This window comes from Lactuca virosa, chromosome 2, assembly GCF_052849685.1.
Source record: "Lactuca virosa cultivar CGN04683 chromosome 2, Lactuca_virosa_CGN04683_v6, whole genome shotgun sequence".
Lineage (NCBI taxonomy): Eukaryota > Viridiplantae > Streptophyta > Magnoliopsida > Asterales > Asteraceae > Lactuca > Lactuca virosa.
Window position 1 is genome coordinate 300,297,399 of NC_136427.1, and position 24,782 is coordinate 300,322,180.

The following is a 24,782-nucleotide window of genomic DNA, read 5'->3' on the forward strand; positions in this document are numbered from 1 at the left end:
CATTTTGGTATTTGGATGGGTAGGAGGGAAGCACTTGTATGGATCTTACTGAGGTCTCCCCTCTCGTCGGTTTGAGGAGCGGAGGTTTCACATCGGGACATACCGCTTTGAAAGCCGTCACGTGCAAAGTGGCAAAGCATGAGAATGCATGCATTGAAAACCAACATGACAACATGTGTTTATACATTTCACATTTGATACATTTGGTTTTCTCACACCAGAGGTGGTGAAACTCCTCAACAGAGTCTAACGGGTCATGTATTATAATGTTATATCTCCTAAATCCATAGATGTTGTTTTCAAAAGAATTGGTTTTACCATCCAGAAAAAGCTAGCGACGCATCTTGTTGCTCGGTTGCCTTATGTCGATATGTATTGATTTTTTTATCATCAATCTTTAATGACATTGGCAGAAAAAAATTGTAATAATCAACACACAAGACACATATTTTAGCTTTTAGCTTTAATGTTTTATATCTATTTTAGTCAAACAATTTTATAATTTTTTTTTAAACTACCTTATAGTTACTTGCTAGTTTTTGTCAAACAATGTTACTAATCACTTTGATGATGAAAATAGAGCACGGCTGAAATGATATTTTGCATCCAACAAATTCAAAACACAAAAAATTGATGTGGTTAGAGTCGCTCTAAGTATAAAGGGAGACCGTCGGTGGTGGGACTAGAGTTAAAGTGTTTCACCATATATCCTTATCTTATATAAAATTTAAGATTAATATTTAAAGGAGTTTTTCAGTTTTGTGAAAGTATTCCTGGATTTTTTATCACTCTTTTTTATTTAACAATACTTAAAATTTAGAGATAAGTTTGACCTTTTTCATAAAGGTTTAATCGAATTTGGTGCGAGTAATGCCGATTTAAATGTCAGATGATCTGCCGTGACATTTTGTATTATAAGCCTCTTAGTAATATATTTTCTTTTATAGAAGACAACAAGCAACCAACACCATGGTTTTAGAAAATTTGTTATAAAACATGTAAAGTCCATGGAAATTTACCTGCCAAAAGGTACAATTATAGAAAAGTAATGTCAAATGAGAAGTCCTTTGTCACATGTTATCAAGTTGACATAAACTAATAACTTGGACCAAAATTAAATGTTTAAAAAAGATTAATTATGGATATCAAATCATCTTATCATTGTCGTTGAACAACAAAAACACTGTGGCATTGTTAATTCCACAATTCCACAAATAAATAATAAAACAAATCCAGTTTTGGGAGGTGCGATTACGGCAAGGTTTCTCTTTAACTTAACCCCAGGGTCGCTTTCAGGTTTTTGGTTCTCTTTGACACCTAATAATAAGTAACCGATTTCACGATTGATCCAATCTTTCCACGAAATCAAAGCGATTCTAGAGAGAGAAGATCACGTAATCAAAGATATTCTAGAGAGAGAGGGAGAGAACCTTCGATTCTTGTTGTTCTTGAAAATGTCTTCTATCAGTAATGAGTTCTTCAATCTGATTTGAAAGACTTCATATGATTTGGTATGGGCTTAAAAGCTTCGCTTTACTTGATTATAACTTTTTACCAAACCTTAAATTCATAATTTTTATAGGTTATCAAAGATTTATTTTTCTGGGTTTTTCAAGACTCCGAAATTCTCTCACACACACCAACTCCATTCCAGTTTTCAATCTTGATGAAAAATCTTCTTGATTTTTTAACCTTTATTTCAAGAAATTGGTTGGCTATATGTAATAGCTGCAGTTAGGTTCTCAAATCGTTTCTGGGTTTGAAATTATTTTCAAGAAACCTTTCAATTCTTTCATATCCTATGTTTCATACATTCCTATGGTTAATTTTGCAGAAAAAAAAATGGAGGATGAAGGAATGATTCAAGGGGTGGATAAATTAACAACGCCTTCATATTTGGTCGTTGCTTTAGCCGTCAACGGAAATAAAAAAACCAAATATGTGGTGAGATGGGCATTAGATAAATTCGTTCCTGAGGGTATTCTTCTCTTCAAATTGATCCTTGTTCGCCCTAAAATCACTCGAATCCCAACACCCAGTAAGTTTCACTTTCAAAAACCCTTCACTTCTCATATAATTTCAAAAAAAAAAAATCCTTAATTTTTTTACAGTGGGTGTTGTTCCTGCTTCACAAGTTCGAGATGATGTAGTAATTGCTTACAAAAAGGAAGCCGAATGGCAAGCATACGAAAAGCTTCTTCCTTTCAAGAACATGTGTGCCAAGAAAAAGGTTTGATTTTTATATGATTTTCTTGATTCTTGATCATAAGATTAAAGTTTTCTTTTTATTTTCAGGTGCAGGTAGAAATCTTGCAAATCGAATCAGATGATGTGGTGGATGCTATAAAACAGGAAATTGTAAAAGGCAATATTAACAAGCTTGTGATTGGAGCTTCATCGAGTGGCATGTTCTCGAGGTACCCAATTCTTTATGCACCTTTTATTCTCTTTTTCCTTTTTTTATTATTTTATTTAAATATCGATGTGTTCTTGGTGTTCCAGGGGGAAAGGTTTGTCGTCTAGAATATCTGAAAGCATTCCGAGTTTTTGTACAGTGTATGCGATTTCAAAAGGGAAATTATCGTCACTCCGGGCTTCTGATTCTGATACCATTGGATCGAGTAAAGATGATAACAGTAGTGATTCAAGTTCTGTCACCAACTCTTCAAGAACAGGTACCTCGTATAATCATGAAAAAGAACACCTTTGACTTACTACGTCAACGAGATTGATTTTCTAAGTCAATTTCGATACAAATTCTTCTATTTTCTTAAAGACTATAACAATTAGAATGAGTAGAAAGATGTTGGTATCAAATATAAATCAAGATTCATACGAATTTTAATTCTGATAATTATGGATTTGACCTCAAAAGTCCAAAAAAAATTATTTTTTAATTTATAATTTTGCAACAGAGTGGACAGACCAAGGGTCAGCTGCTACTTCCTTTTCCCAGTTCTTTTCAACTTCACTACCAATGCAACGATTCGAAGCGCTTTCATCTATAAACCGGACCCTTCACCAAAGAACCAGTTCGTTCGAAAATCCCGAGAAAAATACCGACTTTTATCGGGCAAATAGTAACGATTTCAGCGCCAGAAGCTTCGGGACTGAAAACCATTCTTGGACATCCGATCAGGCTTCCAGCTCTTACGCCCATTCAGAATTTTCAACAGAAATTCAGGTTTCTTCTCTATCAATTGCGTCCAAACCTTGATTTAGGGTTCTAGCAAGCTCTAATTTTGTCAAACACTCGATGTGCAGGGTAATAATGTCGATTTTGAGCTGGAAAAACTTCGAGTTGAACTCCGACACGTTCGCGGGATGTATGCAATTGCACAAAATGAGTCTTTTGATGCGTCCCGAAAGGTAATTTCCGTTTTCCCTCTTCAAATCTTAATTTTTTTTAAATCTCATCGATTTTGATTTTGATACCCGTTTGACTGTTTTCAGCTGAAAGATCTTAAAGAACGACAGATTGAGGAATCTATTAAGCTCAAGGAGTTAAAAGCTAAAGAAGAGGAAGCAAAAACGTTAGCTGAACAAGAGAAGCAGGAGCACGAAAAAGCTAAAAGACAAGCGGAATATGTAAAAGAATGTCTAAGAAGAGAAGCTGCCGTGAGGAAAGATGCAGAAGAGAATGCGTTACAGGAACATCGAGAGAAAGAAAAGCTTCTGGATGCCATAATCGGGAGTTCTCCACACTACCAAAAATTCACCTGGGAAGAAATCGTGGATGCTTGTTCTTCGTTTTCTGAAGATCTTAAGATAGGAACGGGAGGGAACGGAATTGTGTACAAATCGAGCTTTCATCATACAGTTGCTGCTGTGAAAGTTCTTCATTCTCAGGAAGCTCACAGAACCAAACAATTTCAGCAGGAGGTATGAAATATGATTCCAATTTAACTAATAAAGATTTGTAGAAGCCCACATACTGAAACCTAATCAATGATGTTGCAGCTTGAAGTGTTGAGCAGAATACGGCATCCCCATTTGCTGATTCTTATCGGTGCGTGTGTGGATCATGGTTGCTTAGTTTATGAATACATGGAAAACGGGAGCTTAGACGAGAGATTATTTCGCAAAAACAACACACCTCCGATTCCATGGTTCGATAGATTCCGTATCGCGTGGGAAGTAGCATCAGCCCTAGTTTTCCTTCACAGCGCGAAGCCAAAATCGATTGTTCATCGTGACCTAAAACCAGCAAACATCTTACTCGATAGAAATCTCGTGAGCAAGATCGGTGATGTTGGTCTCTCTACAATGCTTCAATCAGACTCATGTTCCACAAGCACCGTGTACAAGGACACGGGTCCCGCGGGAACGTTTTGTTACATCGATCCAGAGTATCAACGAACGGGACTCGTTTCTCCAAAATCAGACGTTTATGCTTTGGGTATGGTGATTTTGCAGCTGCTGACAGCCAAACCGGCGATAGGGATAACAGATGCTGTGGAAACTGCTATTGAAGATGATGAGTTAGCCATGGTGCTAGATCCTGAAGCTGGTGATTGGCCGATTGATGAGGCAAAAGAGTTGGCCGTTTTAGGGTTGAGTTGCACTGAAATTCGCCGGAAAGATAGGCCGGATTTGAAGAAGACGGTCCTTCCGGTATTGGAAAGACTGAAAGCGGTCACCGGTGACGCTCAAAGGATCGCATCCATGACACGGACCACCCCTCCGAACCATTTCATATGCCCGATACTCAAGGTACGCTTGCTTTTTGAAAATTAAAAAGATGAGTAAATTACAGTTTTGGTCCTTCTACTATATCATTCTTTAAACGGGGTATATAAATTTGATTTTTTTTCTTCTTTTTTGTCCTTAAATAACTTTGTTTTCATGCAGGATGTTATGGTTGATCCTTGTGTTGCTGCTGATGGTTACACGTATGATCGCAGGGCGATGGAGAAATGGTTGGAGGCGAGTGATACTTCCCCCATGACTAATTTACCGTTACCGTGTAGAAGCTTAACGCCAAATTACACACTTCTTTCCGCAATAATGGAATGGAAATCAAGTAAACAATGATTTGAGGAAGTATTTTTGGTGGAATCCCATTTTTTAGGATTGTTTAGTTTAGGTACATATATTTTTGTTTGAGTTAGATGCCATTTTGGGTCTTGAAAAGAACCTTGGAGCTAAAAAAGCATATATAAATGTTATAAATGTATATATTTTGACTTCAAAACATGTACCAAATACCGTGAATAGTACATGATGAGCTTGTGACTATAAAACAAGATTCAAGGATAAGAAGCCAAACGATGTGCTTGATATGTACAAGTATGTATTGGTGTGTACAATCAAGAAAATAATGTGAGTGAGTTTTTTTGGTGCAATACCGTTTTTAATTGTTTTATGTGCATATGTTTGTTTTGATTTAGATGCTATTTGGGTTCTCAAAAAGAACCTTGAGTTTTGAAAATTCTATAAAATTGTTTACATAATACATTGCACATGTTTTTGGCTCCAAAATACTGCAAATACTACACCAATTGAGTCTTGGTTCTTAAACAAATATTATTATTGATATGTTCAGAACCAAGCTTGGCTGGGGTACAACAACATTGTACTTTTTACAAGAAATAATGCATAATATATATACATAATTTGCTTAAACAAGATTGGTAGTTTGTCTATTCGTTTTCATGAATATTATAAGTGTTATTATCGAAATAGTACGTAGGTAAACATCTAAAGTATGGAAGTGTAACGATTTAGCTTTCGTTGAGGCGACGACCCCTACCACGAAAAGTTGCTCCATTTTGTGTAGTCACTGTGTTTGTTTCCCCTTCACGGCTGTCCCTCGTTGTGGTCCCACCAACGCGATAACTTCTCCCTCGGAAAGCAACTCCGGTGGCCGGGTCCCTCTGAACAGGACTATTCATTTGGTATCCCTTACCCCAATACGCAACCAGCTTGTGACTATAAAACAAGATTCAAGGATAACAACCCAAACATTGTGCATGATATGTACAAGTATGTAATGTATCTTACATATTTACCTATCAGGCATAACTTAACTATGTGCCTGATAGGGACTTACTACGTATTAGGCATAACTAACTGTAGTTATGCCTGATACGTACATTGTTTCCATTTTTTTTTTCTGCTACTTGAAGTTGCTAGAATTGAATGAAAAAAATGCGAAGGAGGATACACCCAAAGAGGAGTCTTGCAGAAATCTCTGCCACCAGCAAGAGGGTGAAGAACCGTCAAGAAGTAATATAAATGACCAACACCAATTCCCAGTAAATCCGGCATCAATGGATTGCCAAACACTAAATCTAATGCAAGCATAGCCCAAGGTAAATAGAACCCCTACATTCTCTCATTCAAAAAAATCATTAAACCATCAAAATATATTAAAAGAGCCCAGTAAAACTTCATAAATAAGAGAGAATTATGATACCTTCAACTCCACGAGACCTTGAATGTTAATACGGGTGTTAGGGAGCTCACGGCTCCAGACATAAACAATCATGAACACCAACGAGGCTCCCATGAAGGGAGACCAAAGAAATGGAACAGCAGCCATAGCCTAAAAAAGACACCATTTATCATCATCATCATCATCCATATTCTTAAGTAAAACATCATCATCATCATCATAAAAAAGACATGTTCTTTGCTACCATACCAGTAGCGAGAATGATCCAAAGAAGAACATCCATACGTAATCCGACGTCCTCTTGTCAAAAGGACCCCTCTCTAAAGAAACACCATAACGTAATCTAGAACAAAAAACACCTTAACTTTAAAGAAAATTCAACTTCCATGTAGTGGCAAAAACGGTATAAGATTGGGAAAAAGTTTACATCATCAGCAGGTGAAACGCAAATGGTAAAGAGAAAGGCCCGAGGAAAAGGAAGTTTGTTATAAGCCTCCAAATCTGCACCACAACAATATTACAAGTAGCACTATTTGTGTAGAAGTAAATAAAAAAAATCAGTGAGCTAGTGAAGTTTACCTGAAATCGTGTGAAAACGTCTTTGTAAACGAGAGCTATGGTATCAGGGTAGTAAAGCCCAAGATGATAAGCTCCGGTTGTTGCTAAACATATCGTTGCATATGTCTTGGCCACAGGTGGTAAAGAATTATAATACCTGATTATTTATTTATCAGCAAATTTCTGAAACATCCATCTTCTTACAGAAAATAATGAATTTTAAAAAATGGTATAGAAGAGGGCTTACTCCTTCGGGGTAGTCATTGTTGCTGATGGAGTTTGGTTCTTCTGTAATCGATTATGAATTTAATGAATGGATTTATGTATCTACAAATATTTAAAAGATTATCAGTTCTAAAGATGGGAAATCCCAACAAAGACTTTTGGAGTCATTAGAGGACCCAATATAACTTTTTTTTTTGTTGGTTCTGCACGGCAGACAAATAGACTTGGTCAACCATTAAAAGGAGACTTTCATATTGACTCAGAGTCGACTTATGTAGTGGCGGACCAAAACAAAGAACAAAGTGTCAGGCCATACATGATTTTATGTGTAGCACACCGGAAAAATTATACTATGCCAGAGAATTTATCAAAAAATTTGAGGGATAACATGGGCTACCCCAAGCAGTGCCGAATCTAAAATAGGAAAACACCTGGTTCCCTAATTAAATGAAACCAAAAAAACCAAAGAGTCAACAATACATATGGCGGGTCGAGCCAAACCAATGAAAACCAACCTTAACCCCTAAAATTGGATTTTTGCCAAAAAAAAACATTAATAACTACTTTACATAAATGAGTGGCTTTTCTTTTAAAAGAAGCAATGCACAACGATCATTTCCTACAACCAACAGTATGGGAGGAGTTGTATTGTTTGTCAAAAGTTTTTATAACCCTCTACCGTTCATTTTATAACAACAAACAATTGCATCTCTTTGCATCTCTTTCTCTCTATCTCGGATGTGGGATAGGTTTTGATAAACATTAACAATTTTCTTTGCAAATTTAAGTATAAACCCTCCACAATTTTTTTATTTATTTGTTTCTTATTTTGTCAAATAATATAGCATAGGTCTTAAATGTTTTCCAATGTAGGTGCTAAAATTCATTCCTTATAAATACTAAATGAAATTAAAAAAATTAGGTATGTCTTAGAACCTACCTTGGTTCTAAGTGGCTTCGCCTTTGACCCTGAGCAACCAAGTAGGTCCGACCCTACTTACCAAAAGTATTGTCACTTCAACATCTCATCATCGCCGCTTATCTAGAAAATACTTACCACTCCATGTCATCATTTTATTCTTGTTTTATAATTATTTAAATACAAAGTTACATTCATAAAGTTAAATAAAAATTACATTCATAAAAGCAAATAAAAATTACATTAAACTAGATAAAAACAATATATTGTTACATTTTCCATGAATTTTCCTTTTTACCATTAAAATCGTTTTGAGGTCCCCAACACAACATCATCATCCAACATCTTCAAAATTGCATACCAATTAAGATTTGGGAAAGAGAGCTCAAAATATGGTTTTTCGGGAAGACGATGCCGCTCATTTTCCTTTATCCATTCCAACCAGTCTTCAAAGGAGTTCTTACAGTGGAATCCCTTCGACATCATTGTTGAGGTCAATCCGGTCTACATCAGACGTTGATACAAGAATGACCTCAACTATGATGTTGAAGAGATTCCAATGTAAGAACCAACATGTTAGACCTCAATGGGGCAGTGTGCACGACTCCATGCATATGCCACACATCACCACGCCCTTAGCGTGGGAGGTGTACCCACAAGCCTAATAAAATAAAAATGCACAAAATAACATAAAACAAATTTCATTTAGTTTTGTAAACTCACGCTATTGTTCATAATGTCTACAATTTTGTGAAAAAAAAAGTCTATGTATATACATTTAATAAGAATTTACAAATAAATACATGGGTATAGATAAATCAGGGGCAAAACCATCATTTCCTATCTGATCAACCTATGTTTCAGGGCCCGAAGCAAACAAACTAATAAGACCACGAAAGACTTGCGCAGAGAGTTTTTGTGCGTGAAGTATCTCACCATCCACATTCCACACACTCTCCTCCCCAGAAGAAGTAAATGTGAAAGTCGTAGTCTGTAAAAAATAAACAAAATGTTTTCAATACAATAAGGTTACGTTTTTTATTCCAATTTCTTTATATAAAAAAAAATAAAAAAAATTACTTTATGGTGTTCAACAAAATCAAAATTCAGTGGTGTTCCACCTTTCCTTGCTAGCTGCGTGAGATGCCTACATACGACCAATCAAACATCATTGGTCACATTTAGGAGAAAACCGGACATAACATAACAAGTTGTACTGTGTTTGACTTAGACAGTGACACAGATTGAGAGAAGTTGCATGTTTTTACCATAAATAGAAAGCACGAGGACAATCTTTGATCAAAATAAGATGCAGGAAACCGTCTGCAAGGTGTGCATCAGCCACCAACCCATCGGGTGCTTTTTCATTTCTGCAAGAGATTACAGCAGCCCCAATGCTAAGAAACCTTCCTTTAACTCTCACCCAATTCGATTCTTTTTGTGGGTCCCGTGTTTCCATTTGTGGGGTGACAGGTGTATTACAAATGTCACATTTGGCACGACACGGCACTCTTTCAGACTCCTTAGATAAACCCCAAAAAGCCTTTACCCTTCTTGCATTCGCACCCGCATTTGTTTTTTCTGCTTCTACTTTCATATATGCTACTTTCGCCTCATATGACCTTCCAAGATAAGATATATGAGCACAACTAACATGACTTAATACAGAAAGAACGACTTAACAGATAGAGCCAAGGCGTACCTGTGCCTAAGGAAGACTTTTGTTCCTGCATAATCATATCGCTTTGGACCCATCCAGCGATATTTTTCGCTTTCTGTAATTACATCTCCATAAAATCCATAACTGGTAACATCCGAGAAACAAAGAAAGAAAAAGGTGAGAGGAAAGCTTCCATCTTCCAAAAAGAACAAGTCAAGTGAAATTACAAGTCTACCCTGCAAAAGAAGCTGCATAGCGTACACGAGGATCTTTTCCGGATTGTGATTTTTCCCATCTGACTACTTGAGCTATATCAAGACATAACCGTTTACCCAAGATTATTTGTAGTGCTGATGTCATCGGATCCCGAACTCCAGTTGTGCTGTTAAAATAAAATAAAAAAAGTCAAAGGGAATTCACACATAAACACAACCAAGTAGGATGCTATAAATAAAAGTACATTGCTATTTCTTGAATTTAACAGGAAGTTACCATATTACAATAGCATCGGTAGAACCGGAAGGAATAAGCCCAAATCGAAATCTCTCATTTGGGAAAGACATTTCAGAATCTTCATCTGCTAAAAGAACATAATATAATAAGTGAATGATATTCCAAAATAAATTAAAACAAAAAAATGGAGACTCGTGAAGAAAGATGAGTACTTATACTCTTCACGGGTTGTGATCCACCGAGTGGCGAACTGGAGAGAAGTGGAGACTCATCTTCCCTAGAAACCGAAGGCTCTGTAATCGTGGCCGTTGGATCATGAGGTAATACATCACTTTCTGATTCATCATCTGGAGGGGAAGGTGGATATGGAGCTTTATGTCTTGACAACAGAATACCATTCAGAATCTCATTGAAAAATCCATCACCACCCTAAATTTTCATAAATTTCAAATTTTGCAAAAGATACCCCAATTTATTTAGGAATACAAATATATAATTACTCACAACAGCTACGATTCCATCATATGTATTAAGCTCCTTGTCTGACATAGAAGCCATAGCCTCGAAAGCATGTCCAGCCCTTTCTGTAACTGTAACCTATCGAAAAACAAAAGTTAACATTTTGGATAAGTTATATATATATATATATATATATATATATATATATATATATATATATATATATATATATATAATATCACCAATTTTAAGTTAAAGACACCCAAATCATCTCATATTTTATGTAATGAGACACAAACCTTTGTTTTCACTTTGGCTTGCGAAAAAATTGGAGCTAAACTCAACCAAGTTCGACATCCATTTCCTTTTCCACTTCCTGGATTAACATAAACCTAAAACAACAGAAACAAAACATATAGTAAGATAGATGCCTCTGTAAAAGGGTTATTCTTCCACATACATTGGAATTAGAATTTACAACTCTCACACTGTTATTAGAACATACCAAAAGATTCTTAGGCCGGTGAGTTTCCATGGTTAGAAAACTGTTCAACCGGTTCACCCACATTTGACATGTCGGTTTATCCATGTGACCGAATGTATAAACGATTGGAGCCCAAAGAGAAGGTTGACTCTTTGACCTATCGACACCATGCACTGTGAATCGGTACATCTAAAAGCAATGCACCCAAAAAACTAATCAATTTCCCAAAAAAAATAAAAAACAAACAATAAAATCCAAGAAATCAATACAAAGGTGTGCACTTTTTTAACCTCGGACGCATGACCCAATAGACATCCTGGATTTGTGAGAAGGGTTTCATGTACTAAACCCCAATCTATAAACTCGACAGCATACACGTCTGAGATGTTGATTGATGTATTATTTCGGGAAAGAATTTGTATTCCCAAACAAGTTGACCTGTCTTCGTGGTCCTTGAAGTTGAACAAACAGTTGTATATATTAACAATCGATCAGAACAAATTCAGACGAGTGTGGACTAAATCAGTTTCATAGGAATATCAAATTGACGCTTTGAAAAAATCTCAAAAGATAACAAAAGCAGTTTAATGTAACCTGGAAAAACTAACATTGCAAAGGGAATCCATCAATTTCCAAGATAACCCATCTGGTTTAAGGGTTAGAGAAACCTCTCCAACATGATCCAAGAAGAAACTGGAAGTCAAAATCGAGGGTTCTTCGGCACCAATAAATTGGGTATTTGCTTGAGAATCATCATCTCTCGTGACAAAATCACCGATTCTCTCCATACGAGATAAAACCCACAAAACAAAGAAAAATAATAATAATAATAACGATATCAGAACTTTCTGAAACGGGAAATAGTGATTTCCGAAGATCTCTTGAAAAATTCAATCTTTAAGTCAAAACTAACAAAATAGGGATTGCGCGATTTGGGTGAAAGAGGAGTCAAACCTTGATTTGTTTTTTAATTGAAGGGGATCTTTATCAAGGTTTGATGCCGATTTACAGGGGAGAGGGAAAGAGAAATAGAAATAGAAAGATCAAGATGAAGAAAGAAATGTGTTTTTACTTTTTATATTTGACGTAACAGATAACAAGAATAAAGTTAACGAATAACATGTGCGTTTTTGAGTTTCGTGCCCTTGGTGGCTGGTGCGAGTGCGAGTCTGCGCCTATCCGTTTGATAAAAAGTTAAAACTGTGGATTTTGGTCTAATAAAAGCCTAAAAGGGTTCTCACTTCTCATGGTTTAATTCAAACTTGAAGCCATTTGGATTGCCCATGATTCATAATTTATAAATTTTAATAAACCCTATGACATCTGACCTATTGTCTCAAAGAACATAAAAAATTTATTTGATACATAAAGAGGATATGTTTTGCATTATATTCATAGACTAAAGACTAGTTGTCCAAAAGAGAAAAAAAATGTTCAATTAAAATTACACAACAAACGCTTATACAAATAACACAATGGCTGGATTAAAGTTGAGAGAAATCATATCATGAATCGAGCCTCTAATAAGAATAAATGAGGTAGAAATTTAGAACAAAATGTGGAAAAGGTCATCCTTAGACCTATTGTATATGGTCTAAGGATATACAGTGATGACCTCCACATCATCCATACTCGAGCTTCTGACAGAGTATTGGAAAGTCCATCCATAGCACGCACCAGCATGCGTGCCATTTTTATCCACTGCAAAAATAGCGCCCACAAAATTTGGGTATTTTTTTGCTATTCGAGATATTGCATCTTTGGCAGCAACCCTTGGCTCCATTCCTAATCGCATACTCTCCACTACTTGATAACTACAATCAATTTCATATAAATCAAATAACATGTCAAAATGGTTAATTCAAAAAAAGGTCTTACAATTTTATGGCTTGATTGGAAAATATAAAATATAATACTATATAAGATTACCATGGCAGGAAACGCATCATAATATCACCATCACCAGTTGCACCACAAGCTCCAACCTCATCATCACCATATGCAGAAGATCCAGCAATTGGTCCATCACCAACCCTACACTCAATAAATACTTTATAATCCTTTCAGCATAATTCATAATTCATAATTATGTGTGTGTGTGTGTGTGTGAATTTCCACCTGCCAGGGATCTTAAAACTAGCACCATTTGTTGATGTGCCAACAGCAATGTGTCCAGACTGAAACCAGAACAAGATTTATGAATAGAAAAATAAAACATTAACCAAAAAAAACAAGGAGTGTATAAGTAATGTACTTTATCAAATATCGCCATGGATATGGTGTCATGGTTGTGGAAATCTACATAAGATGATTTCATTCTGATATTTTCTGCTACATCCTCCACCAAACATGTCTTCTCACCAACATTTACATCTTTTTTCCTATAATAAGGACCACAGCTGCTTTCGGGTACAACATTTTTTCTAAAATTAGGTTGACATTGATTTTCTTTCCATTTAATCCATTTTTCCATTGATTCTGTTGAGCTAAGATTTGAAGGTCCAGGAAGACCCATTGAAATGGCAAAGGCTGAAGCTTGATCTCCCACAAGCATAGTGTGTTGTGTGTAAAGCATTACTAATCTTGCAGCTTTGATGCCATTTTTCACATATCTCATGCCTGCAACAGCTCCTACCTCCATTGTTGCCTACATGAGTCTTACCAGTCCCAATATACAGTGCAAAGCTTAATGGTTTTTCACTTTCAGACAAAATCAAGCACAAGATGCAGTGTTAACTGTTAAGTCATAAGTGTTATTACCCCATTCATGATCAAGGCATCAATTGTTGTTTCACTATTCTCATCTGGACTTCCACCAGGTCCAACTGTTTGATATAATTGATTTTCAAGAAAGTGTAAATTTTAGTAATGAGTAACATAAAAATGAATCATTGCTTTGAAGAAACTTACCTGTACCATCACATCTAAGCACTTCACAAGTAGAACAACCTTCAACAACTGCATCAATGGAAGATGATCCACCATTAACAGCCCTCCATCCAGCTCTTACAGCTTCTAAGAAGGGCCAGGTGCTCACTACTAATGGAAAGTTACTTGAACTCTTAACCTCATGTCCTGTTGCCTAATGAAAAACAGAGAAATTGAGAATATAACATCTGGCATTCCAAATCCCTTATAAGTTTTCAATAAAAAGACTCATTTCTCACTGTTATGATTATAATCCACTTTTGATTAGTATGTTTGGTTTCAAAATGGGCTTTATGATTGATTTCAAAACTCCTAAATCTAAACGATCACATTGGAAAGTGAAGATAAATAGTATGTGCTATATGCAGTCCATTTCATATGACCTAAGGCATTCATAATGCATTGATATCTACATAGAGTTTAATGGATTGACACATCATTATTATAACTTTCATACAACTATACCATTTTTTTCCTACAATTCATTGAACTCTAAAAGTTCAAAGGAACATGTATTTTAAACTTAAAAAAGTTTCCTTTTTTCTATTGAACTCTTCAATGGCTATTGAATTCCATATCCATCAAAGCCAACATAGTATCCCACTATGGTTTGAATTTAATCCATTAAATGCCAACTAATCATTCCAACTCATTCAAATTTTACATTAAACTATGCATTGTGGATGCTCTAACAACAGATTAGAATCCATAACCGCTAATTAATTCCATTTTTGAAAAGAAATCCACAAATTTTTTTTCCGTGCCCGGCACTTACCTAATACAGAACTGAGATACTGAAACTAAGAGAAACATCCCAACAGATAAACCGATCATATGATTCAGAAAAGCAGACAACATGCGTATAACTAATATCCCCAATTTGGCTGGGGTATTGCCTCTGATTCAGTCGATACTATTTCATAACTTCATATCCAGAGACACAGATGTAATTCACAGATGAGACGACAGTAGTTCACACCCATAAACAGACACACAGATATATCTACGTATGCAGTTAAAAGATATTACCGTGGAGAGAAGAGCCATGAGAAGGAGAAGCAAGATGGCCGCCATTTTCACCTCCGTTGCTTTGGCGGATGGAGTGTTTACAGTTTACCGATGACGTCCGTTAATTTCCAGGAGGGGGCTTTTTCTCATAACTTTAGTAAATAACAATTTTGGTCCTTCTACTTATAACCAAGTCGCAAATTGTTTATAAAAATATAACCATGTTGGGGGATTCTAAAAACACCTATTTAAAACCACTAATATTTAGTCAAAACCACTAATAAAAAAGTCAAATATAAAAATATAAAAAATGTAATAACCTGATCATCATATTTAATGAATGGAAGAGTTATAGGGTCTGACGCTTTTAGGCTATGCGTCGAATTTCTTATAATTAGTTTTAAGGGTTTTCTATAAGGCTAAGGCCGAAGGGAGTAGTGTCGCGCTCCCTTATGAAACCGCAGTGACACCTAGGCGCCACCTCACCCATTACCACAAAAGTATAATCTCATACCACACCCAAAGAGTGGTGTCACACTCATTTAAATTATTTTTATTTTTTAAATAAATAAAATTTTTAGTTTTAAATAAAAACAAAATATTTCATTAATTAAAATTAAAAACCATTACATTACTTAAAAAAAACCTAGGAAATTAGAAATTAAAAAAACTAGATAGCTTAAACGTACAATTTAAATAAATAAATAAAAAAAACACATCAAATAATTAAAACTTGGAAAACAACTAAAAATTAACCACGATTAGCATAACGTGGTTGTTGGATATTTTGTGGAAAATAGGGAAGCATACCTCCGTAGTGGTAGAAAGGAGACGAATAAATCGGTTGATTGAGTGAAGGTCTTGGGGTTGTGGATTTTCTGGTGGGTGTTTTTTCGTTGGTTGGATATCTGGAGGATGACATTTTTCGTGGGTTTGAAAAGAAAGAAGATGGTAAAATGTTGAAGATGGTAGAATGTAGATGAGTTTTTTTTTGTTAGTGTATAAAGTATTTATAGTAGTGGTTAAAAAAAATTAATTTTTTGAAATTTGACTATTTGCAACGGTCAATTGTGACCAACCAATCAAAATCATTCATAGAGCGCACCCTCCAAAAGCCGCAGTGCACCCTAGGGAGCATCCAGGGGGCGGTGTTCAATGCTTATGTGGCAGAGGGAGTGCGGTCCAGACCGCACCACTCTCTCCGGTCTAAGGGGAATGGTAACACTCCTAGCATCTTGTCACATCAGCTTTTTGGTTGTCGCCTCATTTTTTTTCCATTTAACACCTAAAGTTAGCATTTTGTAAGGAGTGGTAACCCCAACACTTCATTTTTTTATTTTCTTTTTCTAATTTAATTAAATTACTTTATTTTAATAAACAAACATTTTTATGCATGAATATTAAACAAATTTTATTTTTTTAAACTACAAACATTTAATATAATATAAAATCCAAATATTCATTGATTTTGCTTGTTTCAAATTTTAAAAAGTAAAGCTTTCCATTGAGAATACGTCCATATCTCTATGTTTTATTTGTAGGTTGTGTTAGATATCACTTGATTCATTTATGAGACAAATGTTAATTGTGCAGAAGAAATCTGGGAAAACTACTTTGGCTCCAACTATCTTATTCAACAAAGACTGTAAAAACTTAATTAAAAATGTCACACAACCATACCATATTTATACTAAACTAATTAGAATCATAAACTAACTCCAAACATTAAATTAGGAAAGTTTTGCCAAAATACCCCTAGGACCAAAATTGTCCTCGTTTCTGAATTAACCCAACCGGTTGTTCTCTTTCGGTGGAGAAATACACCATCTTATTATACATATTTTGTCGCAATATACCAGATTATTATACACAATTCAAACAACACAAGTCGAACCAAAGCTCTAGGCACACAAATCAACATCTTGACCCATCTGTAAACCCCTTCAATCTTCGCCATTTGGTTTGGCCCGATAATGGAAAAAAAATAAAGAATCAGAACAAGTTAAAGTAAATCGAAATTAGAACCCTAGAATCGAGAAAATGGAGAGACCTTTGAGGTTTTTTGGAGAAGGAGACTTGCTTGAGATGGAGACGCCATGGATGGAAGAAAGGGGGTTCTAGAGAGCGATTATAGAGGGAGATTACGACATCCACAGGCCAACAACCACCAGATCTCTTTCTCTTTCTTCTCGTTATGGTGTTGGCGAGCTATTGCTGACGACCCCCTTGGCGCAAGCCAAAGGGCGTGTTTAGCGCCCTTGACGACCAGTGGCGACCTCCTTAGCGAAGCCCATTCCCCTTAGCCTAAGTACCCCCTTCTTTTCCAATTCTACCCCCTGATTTGATTTTTTTGTCTTTTATTTTTTTTTTCCTATTTTGTTTTTTTTGTTGTTTTTAATTATTTTTTAATTTATATTATTATTATTATTATTATTATTATTATTATTATTATTATTCAATATAATGATTATTATTGTTATAATTTTCGCACAAAATTTTAACATTCGGACGACATTATAAACTCGAACGGCTATATAAAATCAGTTTTTAAAAAAGTTTATATTTTAATATTGATATTATTATTCTTATTTTTATTATAAATTTCGAAAAACATTTTATAAATCGGACATTATAAATTCGAACGGCTATATAAAATCGGAACAAAAGCAAAGTTTGTCTCTATTAGTTACGGATATTAATTGGTATGGTATTACAATTGCGTGATGTGTTATGCGTATTGAAAACATTTAGTCGAGCAGTATACAATGTTTCCGATTTTATATAGCCGTTCGAATTTATAATGTCAAATTTATAAAATGTTGTTCGAAATTATAATAATAATAACAATAATAATATTAATATTAAAATATAAAAAATATTTAAAAACCAATTTTATATAGCCGTTCGAAATTATAATGTCATCTGAATGTTAAAATTTTGTGCGAAATTTATAATAATAATAATAATAATAATAACATATAATAATAATAATAATAATAATAATAATAATATAAATTAAAAAAGAATTAATAATACAAAAAAAAACAAAATAGGAAAAAAAAAACAATGTTAAATCAAATGTCAGAAAGTTGATGTGATTGACTTTAATGGGTACTTATAGCACAACCCTTAGTTTTATTTCTTTTTAAATAATTAGTTTTTATATTAATGTTTATAACTCTCTAATTTCAGTTTTTAATCATTATTTAACACATTTTATTTTTTATTCCTTTAAATTATAATGTCTAAATTAAATTGTCTTGTAATATAAAGGGAAAACTGCAAAAAAAATTCTTATATATTGACCTCATAATCAATTTAGTAATTATATGTATTTTTTATTCAATTAAGTCCTAAAAACCGGTAATCATATTCAATTTAACTCTTTTACCCGGTCAACAGGTCATCTAACTTTCAAAAATTACACTTTTCGCCCAAAATTCAAATCTTATTACAAATTTTGTCCAAAATTTATACTTTTTGCGAAGATTTTAAATTTTATTACAAATTTGGTCAAAAATTTATCATTTGGCCTAGATTTCAGAATTTTGTTATGAATTCATCTTACCTTTAGTTTGTTTACAACTTTATTTCTCAAAAAAATTTCCAAATATGTTTTTTCTTTAAAAAAATCATATTTATACAAAAAAACATATTTTTCACATAAAAATGTATACAACCACATATTATTATAAATATATTTGTATACAAACACATATTTATAAAAAAATGTATACAGACACCTATTTCATAGTAAACGTGTGTGTGTGTGTATATATATATATACACACACACACATATACATACACACACATACACACTAGCGTTTTAACCGTGCCAAACGATGGGTGCGAATAGTTTCTTTTGGTATTATTTCTATTCAGTAACATCTATGATTGGACACCCAACTTTGACACGAAGGTAATGAAAAGGTAAACCCCTAACAGTGAAATCTAATTTGCTTTGGAAGTTGGTAATTTATAACTTGGAAATTAATCCATTTTGATATATTATTTTGGGTTTGAAACGAAAATATAACGTTGTGTGGGTTGAAAAATAAAAGTTGTATGACGATAACTTTTTTTCTTTTTAATTTGAAGACGCACATTTTTTATTAGTGATCAAAATTCCTTTTGAATTTTGAATAAGAGTTATTATTTTATGGTATTAATTCTTATATAACTATTATTTAGAGTATACATTTGAAAGGATAAATTAATTGTCGATGGTTACTTCTCAAACGATGTTTTTTTATCAAAAGCATGTTTGTATATATTTTTTTTTATAAAAACATGTTTGTCTATATTTGTTTATAAAAACGTGTTTGAATATATTTTTATAAAATACGTGTTTGTATACATTTTATATAAACGTGTTTGAAAACAAATGCGTTTATTATAAAATAGGTGTTTATAAAAAATATATAAATATGTTTTTACAAAAGAAATGTATACAAACACTTATTTGGGTGCATATAAATATGTTTTTACAAAATGTATTTATAATAAAATTGATGTCTATATACATTTTTTTTCTTGTAAACTATGTGTTTGTATATATATATTTTTTATAAAAATGGATTTGTATATATTTATGTACTTAATAAATACCTATATTTATAAATAGGTATTTCGTATACAGAAAAAAAAATTTAAAAGTTTTTATATAGAAAATATAAGATTTTTTATGTGATATATATATATATATATATATATATATATATATGACTTTATAAAGAAAAAATATATTCGATTTTTTTTTTTTTGAGAAAAAATGTTGTTAGAAAAACTAAAGTTATGATGAATTCATAACAAAATTCTGAAATTTGGGCCATAAGAGTAAATTTTGGATCAAATTTGTAATAAAATTTAAAATATGGGCCAAAAGTGTAATCTTTGGACCAAATTTGTAAAAAAAAATTGAATATGGGCCAAAAGTATAATTTTTAAAAGTTGGATGACCTGTTGACCGGGTAAAAAGGTCAAATTGAATACGATTACCGGTTTCGGACCTTAATTGAATAAAAAAATATATAATGACTAAATCGATTATGAAGTCAATATGTAAGAATTTTTTTACACTTTTCACTAATATAAAATAGATTTGTTATAACCTATCATAATTGTTGTCTTTTTATTTTTTGATTAGTTTCGTATTAACCATATGTGGTCGTCATGGCCGCACCTAATTAATTAATCTCTACATAGATAATTAGTTTTATGATATTCGTCAGATCGACGGTGCATAGTTTTTTTCTTTTATTATTATAAACAACAAGAAAAAATATATTAAAAAAATACATAATTATAACTTACCACAATAATTAAAAATTACAGTTTTCGTTTACTACTGGTGCATTCGATGGGATATATTCATTAAGTCAAACATTATACAATATTTCTTATCCAATAGAACTTTCTGATTTGTTGTGATGCCAAAGTAGCAAAACTATATGCATTGAATGTGATTCTTGTAAATCAACTTTCACGTAATGGTCATTATGAACGTGGGCGATAACAATAGATATATGATGTGAGATGTCTTGAAGACCATGCCAAAGCGGAAAACAGGCTGACGAACCTTGTTATCTAAAAAATAGACAATCACACCATACTTGTTAGCAATGAGGAAACCAGTATCCGACATAATCATCCAATATTCATTTGGCGCAAAACCCAATCAGTAAAATTAAACGAATGATGTAAGTTGTTTATATAATCCTGAAAAACCATTGCATACTATCCCCAGTTTTCTTTAGTTTTCTAAGCGGAATGAATGGTTAAGTTGAAAAAAACGACAAACGATATTAATTATTAGACAAATTTCAGAAATAGTCATTTTACTTTCTGAAAAGTAACATGTTGAAGATATCTTTTAGAAACATTTCAGATATGCCTATGTGGTTTCCAAAAAATTGCATGGTTGATCCTTCAGACGTTAAATATATAACTTTTGAGCATTTTTTTTAAATGACCAATGTGCCCTTGGATCAAATATGAAAAGATAATAAACCTCAGGGACCATTCTTGTAACTTCAAATTTTAATCCACGGATGGCTTCTTCTACGTAGCGCATTAGACGTGTTCCTTTCCTATAAACGATCCTGCAACATAAATTATGATCAAAAGGAGAGTGATTACAACCATGTTTACTCATATGTATGTGAATACACTAGCGTTTTAGGAGCTTGGTATAAAAAGATGAGGCTAGCCTAGGGTTTCCGATTTTCTTAAGGTTCGCCTCAAAGAGGCGAGTAAAAGTGTGTTTCATGTATAGTGTAGGGGAATATCTTCTTCATTGAATATGTTTGCTTACCAAAGGACTTTTGGCCCAGCAGTATCCGGTGTTGCCCTCCCTTCTTGAGGTTGAGGATTCAAGTTCCGTAGTGGACATAGGTGGATTTAAGGAGTAGTTTAGGAGTAGTATAGATTTGCCGTTTAAAAAAAAAAAGAATATGTTTGCTTCTCCACCAGCTTTGAAGAGAGCATATGGAATAAAAAGAAAGAAAGATAAAGGGTTTGGGAGAAAATGTAGTTGAGGGTTAGCTTTGATACGATATTATGTTTCATTGGAGTTTCATCGACAGATTTTGGTTTCCAACCATAATCCCCAACGAGGCTGGTTGGTTACTGATGATAACAAAGAGAGGGGGAGGGGGAAGGAGAGAGAGCGAGCAAGTGAGCAAGTAGGATAAAACTTTGTTTTCCCTAACACTATTAAGGAATAAAGATTGTGAGCTTTGTTTGTTGTTAGCTTGACTTTCTGGCAGTCCAATGGCGAATGGCGACAAATAACATCAAAGTTGTCTCTCATGGATGTGGTTTTCCGACGGATCTAAGACATGGAGGTTTAGGGATCGGCGAGTAGTAGTTCTTGGATGATTATATGTGTTCTGGGATTCCTATTTCAATTGAAAGCTTCAACATGTGAGTTGTACATGAGTTGTATGAGATCGAAAGTGTCAGGAGGATGAAGATGATGGATGAATGTCGTGGTGAAAGGGTGGGAATTTATTCAAAATTTTAGTAATGGTCACTCAAATCTATATTTTGATCAACTTTTGTCAAAAGCCAAAAAAAAATTCTTTTTACAATAGATATAACATAAAATTTAAATGATGGTAGGCAAAATGACCATTCATGAAATTTCTAGAAACAATATGGACAAATCTAAAGTGTTTTTGAAAATTAACTTCAACATGCATGTTTTGAAAAGTTAGAGACCATTTCTGAAAATTTGTTCTATTTTTATGTTATTGTTATCGCTACTAACATATAATAAAAAAATTATACATAGTTATGATAATTGGGATACTTTTAAAAACAATACATAGAAATAGAATAAAATAAAATAGTGACATTATATTACAAAATTGAATTTGATCCTCCTCCACAAAAAATACAAAGGTCCATTGACCATTGGAATACAAAAGAAACAACAAAAGGTAGATAGATCGAAAACAGTAAACATACAACAAATATGAAACTTACGAAATCACTCCTCGTCTGGGATCAACACAACTGATCCCGATGTTTTCCGACTCTCGAGATCAGTATGAGCTTGGATTGCTTGAGACAGAGGATACTTATGATTAAGACGAATCCTCAACACTCCTTTTGCAATATTAGAAAACAAGTCTTGAGCAGCCACAAGCAGCTCCTTTCGATTTTCAACTGTGTATTCTGTGATTGATGAAAACGTATAATAGAGTGATTTAGGTGCAATCTGATCAACACGCACAGGCTCTGGTACACCTGAGGCAGTCCCGAAAAGCACCATGTATCCACGGTTCTTTAAGCACGCTAATGATCCCTTCATTTCAAAAGAACAGAATTTAATTAGTTGAAACCCAGCTACAAACCATTAATAATTAATATTATATCTTACATTGAAGGTGTCTTTTCCGACTGAATCGTAGACTACTTCCAGCCCTTTGCCTGATGTAATCTCCATCACACGATCCACAAAGTTCTCCTCTTTGTAAAGAATCACATGGTGACATCCATCTTCTTTCGCCTGCGCAGCCTTCTCCTTGGTCGACACCGTTCCGATGACGGTGGCTCCAATCGCATTTGCCCACTGACAAACCAAAGATCCGACTCCACCTGCCGCCGCATGTACCAGGATTGTATGTCCAGGTTCAACCTATATATATGGGAATCGTTGTTTCATTAAATATTGAAGAAACTTTTTATCATCTACAGATAATACATAAATCAAGAATTGAATGGGTCACCTACTTTAAAGCCTTTATGGATCAAGACATGTGCAGTGAGACCCTTAAAAATGGCGGCGGCTGCTTCAACGGGATCAACAGAAGAAGGAACAGGCACCGCTAGATCTGCGGGAAGTATTCTCTCTTGGGCGTAAGAACCCACCTCCGGGCTAGCGTAAGCCACGACATCTCCAACTTTGCAGCTGGTTACTCCGGGACCCACCGCTGTTACAACTCCGGCTCCTTCCATACCTGGGATATATGGCAAGGGTGGAGCTAGATTCTGTTCACCTCGACGCATATACACATCCAAGAAATTTAGACCAACTGCCTTTTGCTTCAACCTGATTTCTCCTTCTTTTGGATCTGGGACTTGAACATCTTCCCATGTCAAGACCTGTAACAGAAAAGAAATTCAACACCATTAATTAGTCTCTGAAATTAAGAAAGAAAGAGACAATGTAAAGAAGCGAGGTAGGTGAACAAGGATGACCTCAGGGCCGCCGTGCTCATGAATTCTAATTGCTTTAACCATGGTGATTGGGTTGTGTTGGTGTTGTTCGTCTCAGGAGATTGGATTTGATGTGATGCTGTGTTCTTCTCTCTGGGTATTTATTATAGGCAACCTGGTCACTATTTTCTTAGAAGATGCAATACAATCTGGTTACCTCTAGAGTTCTCGTATAGTCGGTGAATGGTGAATTGGTGATGTGGGGTTCATCATTTCTTCTAGAGTTCTATTTCGGTAAAAGAGAAAAGGCACACGCAATCTTTCCTTAAGATATCGTGTTTTATTTTGAACAGAATAAATTAAGTAACCATCAAAATTCAAATGTGCTTTTTCGGTCCCCTGTGGTTTCTGACTGAGGAATTTGAGGTTACTATATCACTTCTTTAGTTATGTATGCCCAGTTGCCCACACATTCAACGAAACGATAGTTCACATAGCTTTTTACTCCCATTATTGGACGCGCCTATAAAGTTCGAAAAGAACGTGTATTTTTATGTTTGTGTATAGAGTAAATTACACGATTCGTCCCTGGTGTTAGTGTCAAATTGCACGATTCGTCCTTTATATCGTCAAAAATTACACGCTTCGTCCCTAACAGACATGAAATGACTATAATGCCCTTTTCTATTTCTTTTTCATTTATTTTTCAGATTCCTGATTATTTTTTATTATTACAAAATGTTTTAATTAAACTTCTGGGTCCCACCGCACCCCCTTTGCACCATTTCCCTTTTCTTTTTCATCTACAATCCTGAACATCACCCTGTTTACATCTTCTCCACTCTACTAAGACATCCTCCGCTGGAAAAAACCTCCATCTCTGCCAGAAAACGTCCTTCTGTCATTATCAATAAGACACCAACTTGAACCAACCACACAATCAAACCACCAACTTACCTGCACCACTTACTCATCCTTCCTCTCCACCGCTAATTGCAAAGCAAATTGCTAATTCCATTGAAGAA

The 24,782-nt window shown here is 34.4% G+C and overlaps 5 protein-coding genes across 12 annotated transcripts; 1 reads left to right on the plus strand and 4 right to left on the minus strand.

The window, feature by feature from the left end:
- The first annotated feature begins 1,297 nt into the window (after nucleotides 1-1,297).
- LOC145161512 (U-box domain-containing protein 35-like) lies at nucleotides 1,298-5,357 on the plus strand. 4 transcript variants are annotated; one of them, XM_079081055.1, is made up of 10 exons: nucleotides 1,298-1,511; nucleotides 1,835-2,038; nucleotides 2,112-2,230; nucleotides 2,296-2,417; nucleotides 2,503-2,675; nucleotides 2,916-3,184; nucleotides 3,265-3,369; nucleotides 3,454-3,882; nucleotides 3,961-4,713; nucleotides 4,905-5,357. In XM_079081055.1, the coding sequence occupies exons 2-10, from the start codon at nucleotides 1,843-1,845 to the stop codon at nucleotides 4,932-4,934; spliced, it is 2,196 nt and encodes a 731-aa protein (XP_078937181.1). In that variant the 5' UTR covers nucleotides 1,298-1,511; nucleotides 1,835-1,842; the 3' UTR covers nucleotides 4,935-5,357. The 4 variants fall into 4 exon arrangements, with proteins under 4 accessions (XP_078937181.1, XP_078937178.1, XP_078937180.1 ...); XM_079081052.1 differs by having other exon boundaries at nucleotides 1,300-1,511; nucleotides 4,852-5,357; XM_079081054.1 differs by having other exon boundaries at nucleotides 1,300-1,511; nucleotides 2,136-2,230; nucleotides 4,852-5,357.
- A 100-nt stretch (nucleotides 5,358-5,457) lies between these two features.
- Nucleotides 5,458-7,348, minus strand: LOC145161514 (derlin-1-like). Its single transcript, XM_079081056.1, has 7 exons — nucleotides 7,203-7,348; nucleotides 6,977-7,112; nucleotides 6,825-6,898; nucleotides 6,647-6,740; nucleotides 6,419-6,547; nucleotides 6,167-6,327; nucleotides 5,458-5,931 (listed from the first exon to the last, which is right to left on the minus strand). Exons 1-7 carry the CDS (start codon nucleotides 7,217-7,219, stop codon nucleotides 5,724-5,726), a joined length of 819 nt encoding a protein of 272 aa, XP_078937182.1. The 5' UTR covers nucleotides 7,220-7,348; the 3' UTR covers nucleotides 5,458-5,723.
- A 1,436-nt stretch (nucleotides 7,349-8,784) lies between these two features.
- On the minus strand, nucleotides 8,785-12,247 carry ACD5 (Diacylglycerol kinase family protein). Of its 4 annotated transcripts, none has more exons than XM_079081058.1 (12): nucleotides 11,764-12,247; nucleotides 11,437-11,607; nucleotides 11,177-11,344; nucleotides 10,971-11,063; nucleotides 10,717-10,809; nucleotides 10,425-10,641; nucleotides 10,252-10,339; nucleotides 9,995-10,141; nucleotides 9,802-9,903; nucleotides 9,368-9,721; nucleotides 9,180-9,246; nucleotides 8,785-9,090 (listed from the first exon to the last, which is right to left on the minus strand). In XM_079081058.1, exons 1-12 carry the CDS (start codon nucleotides 11,941-11,943, stop codon nucleotides 8,953-8,955), a joined length of 1,818 nt encoding a protein of 605 aa, XP_078937184.1. In that variant the 5' UTR covers nucleotides 11,944-12,247; the 3' UTR covers nucleotides 8,785-8,952. The 4 variants fall into 4 exon arrangements, with proteins under 4 accessions (XP_078937184.1, XP_078937185.1, XP_078937186.1 ...); XM_079081059.1 differs by having other exon boundaries at nucleotides 10,252-10,336; nucleotides 11,764-12,246; XM_079081060.1 differs by having other exon boundaries at nucleotides 11,446-11,607; nucleotides 11,764-12,245.
- A 239-nt stretch (nucleotides 12,248-12,486) lies between these two features.
- LOC145161516 (N-terminal nucleophile aminohydrolases (Ntn hydrolases) superfamily protein) lies at nucleotides 12,487-15,238 on the minus strand. Of its 2 annotated transcripts, XM_079081062.1 has the most exons (7): nucleotides 15,113-15,238; nucleotides 14,066-14,237; nucleotides 13,916-13,980; nucleotides 13,410-13,802; nucleotides 13,274-13,332; nucleotides 13,085-13,189; nucleotides 12,487-12,969 (listed from the first exon to the last, which is right to left on the minus strand). In XM_079081062.1, the coding sequence occupies exons 1-7, from the start codon at nucleotides 15,155-15,157 to the stop codon at nucleotides 12,750-12,752; spliced, it is 1,059 nt and encodes a 352-aa protein (XP_078937188.1). In that variant the 5' UTR covers nucleotides 15,158-15,238; the 3' UTR covers nucleotides 12,487-12,749. The 2 variants fall into 2 exon arrangements, with proteins under 2 accessions (XP_078937188.1, XP_078937189.1); XM_079081063.1 differs by lacking the exon at nucleotides 15,113-15,238 and having other exon boundaries at nucleotides 13,410-13,812; nucleotides 14,066-14,108.
- Nucleotides 15,239-22,432: 7,194 nt separating this feature from the next.
- On the minus strand, nucleotides 22,433-24,133 carry LOC145161517 (uncharacterized). The gene is made up of 4 exons (XM_079081064.1): nucleotides 23,800-24,133; nucleotides 23,332-23,703; nucleotides 22,979-23,236; nucleotides 22,433-22,903 (listed from the first exon to the last, which is right to left on the minus strand). Exons 1-4 carry the CDS (start codon nucleotides 23,839-23,841, stop codon nucleotides 22,586-22,588), a joined length of 990 nt encoding a protein of 329 aa, XP_078937190.1. The 5' UTR covers nucleotides 23,842-24,133; the 3' UTR covers nucleotides 22,433-22,585.
- Between the last annotated feature and the right edge of the window lie 649 nt (nucleotides 24,134-24,782).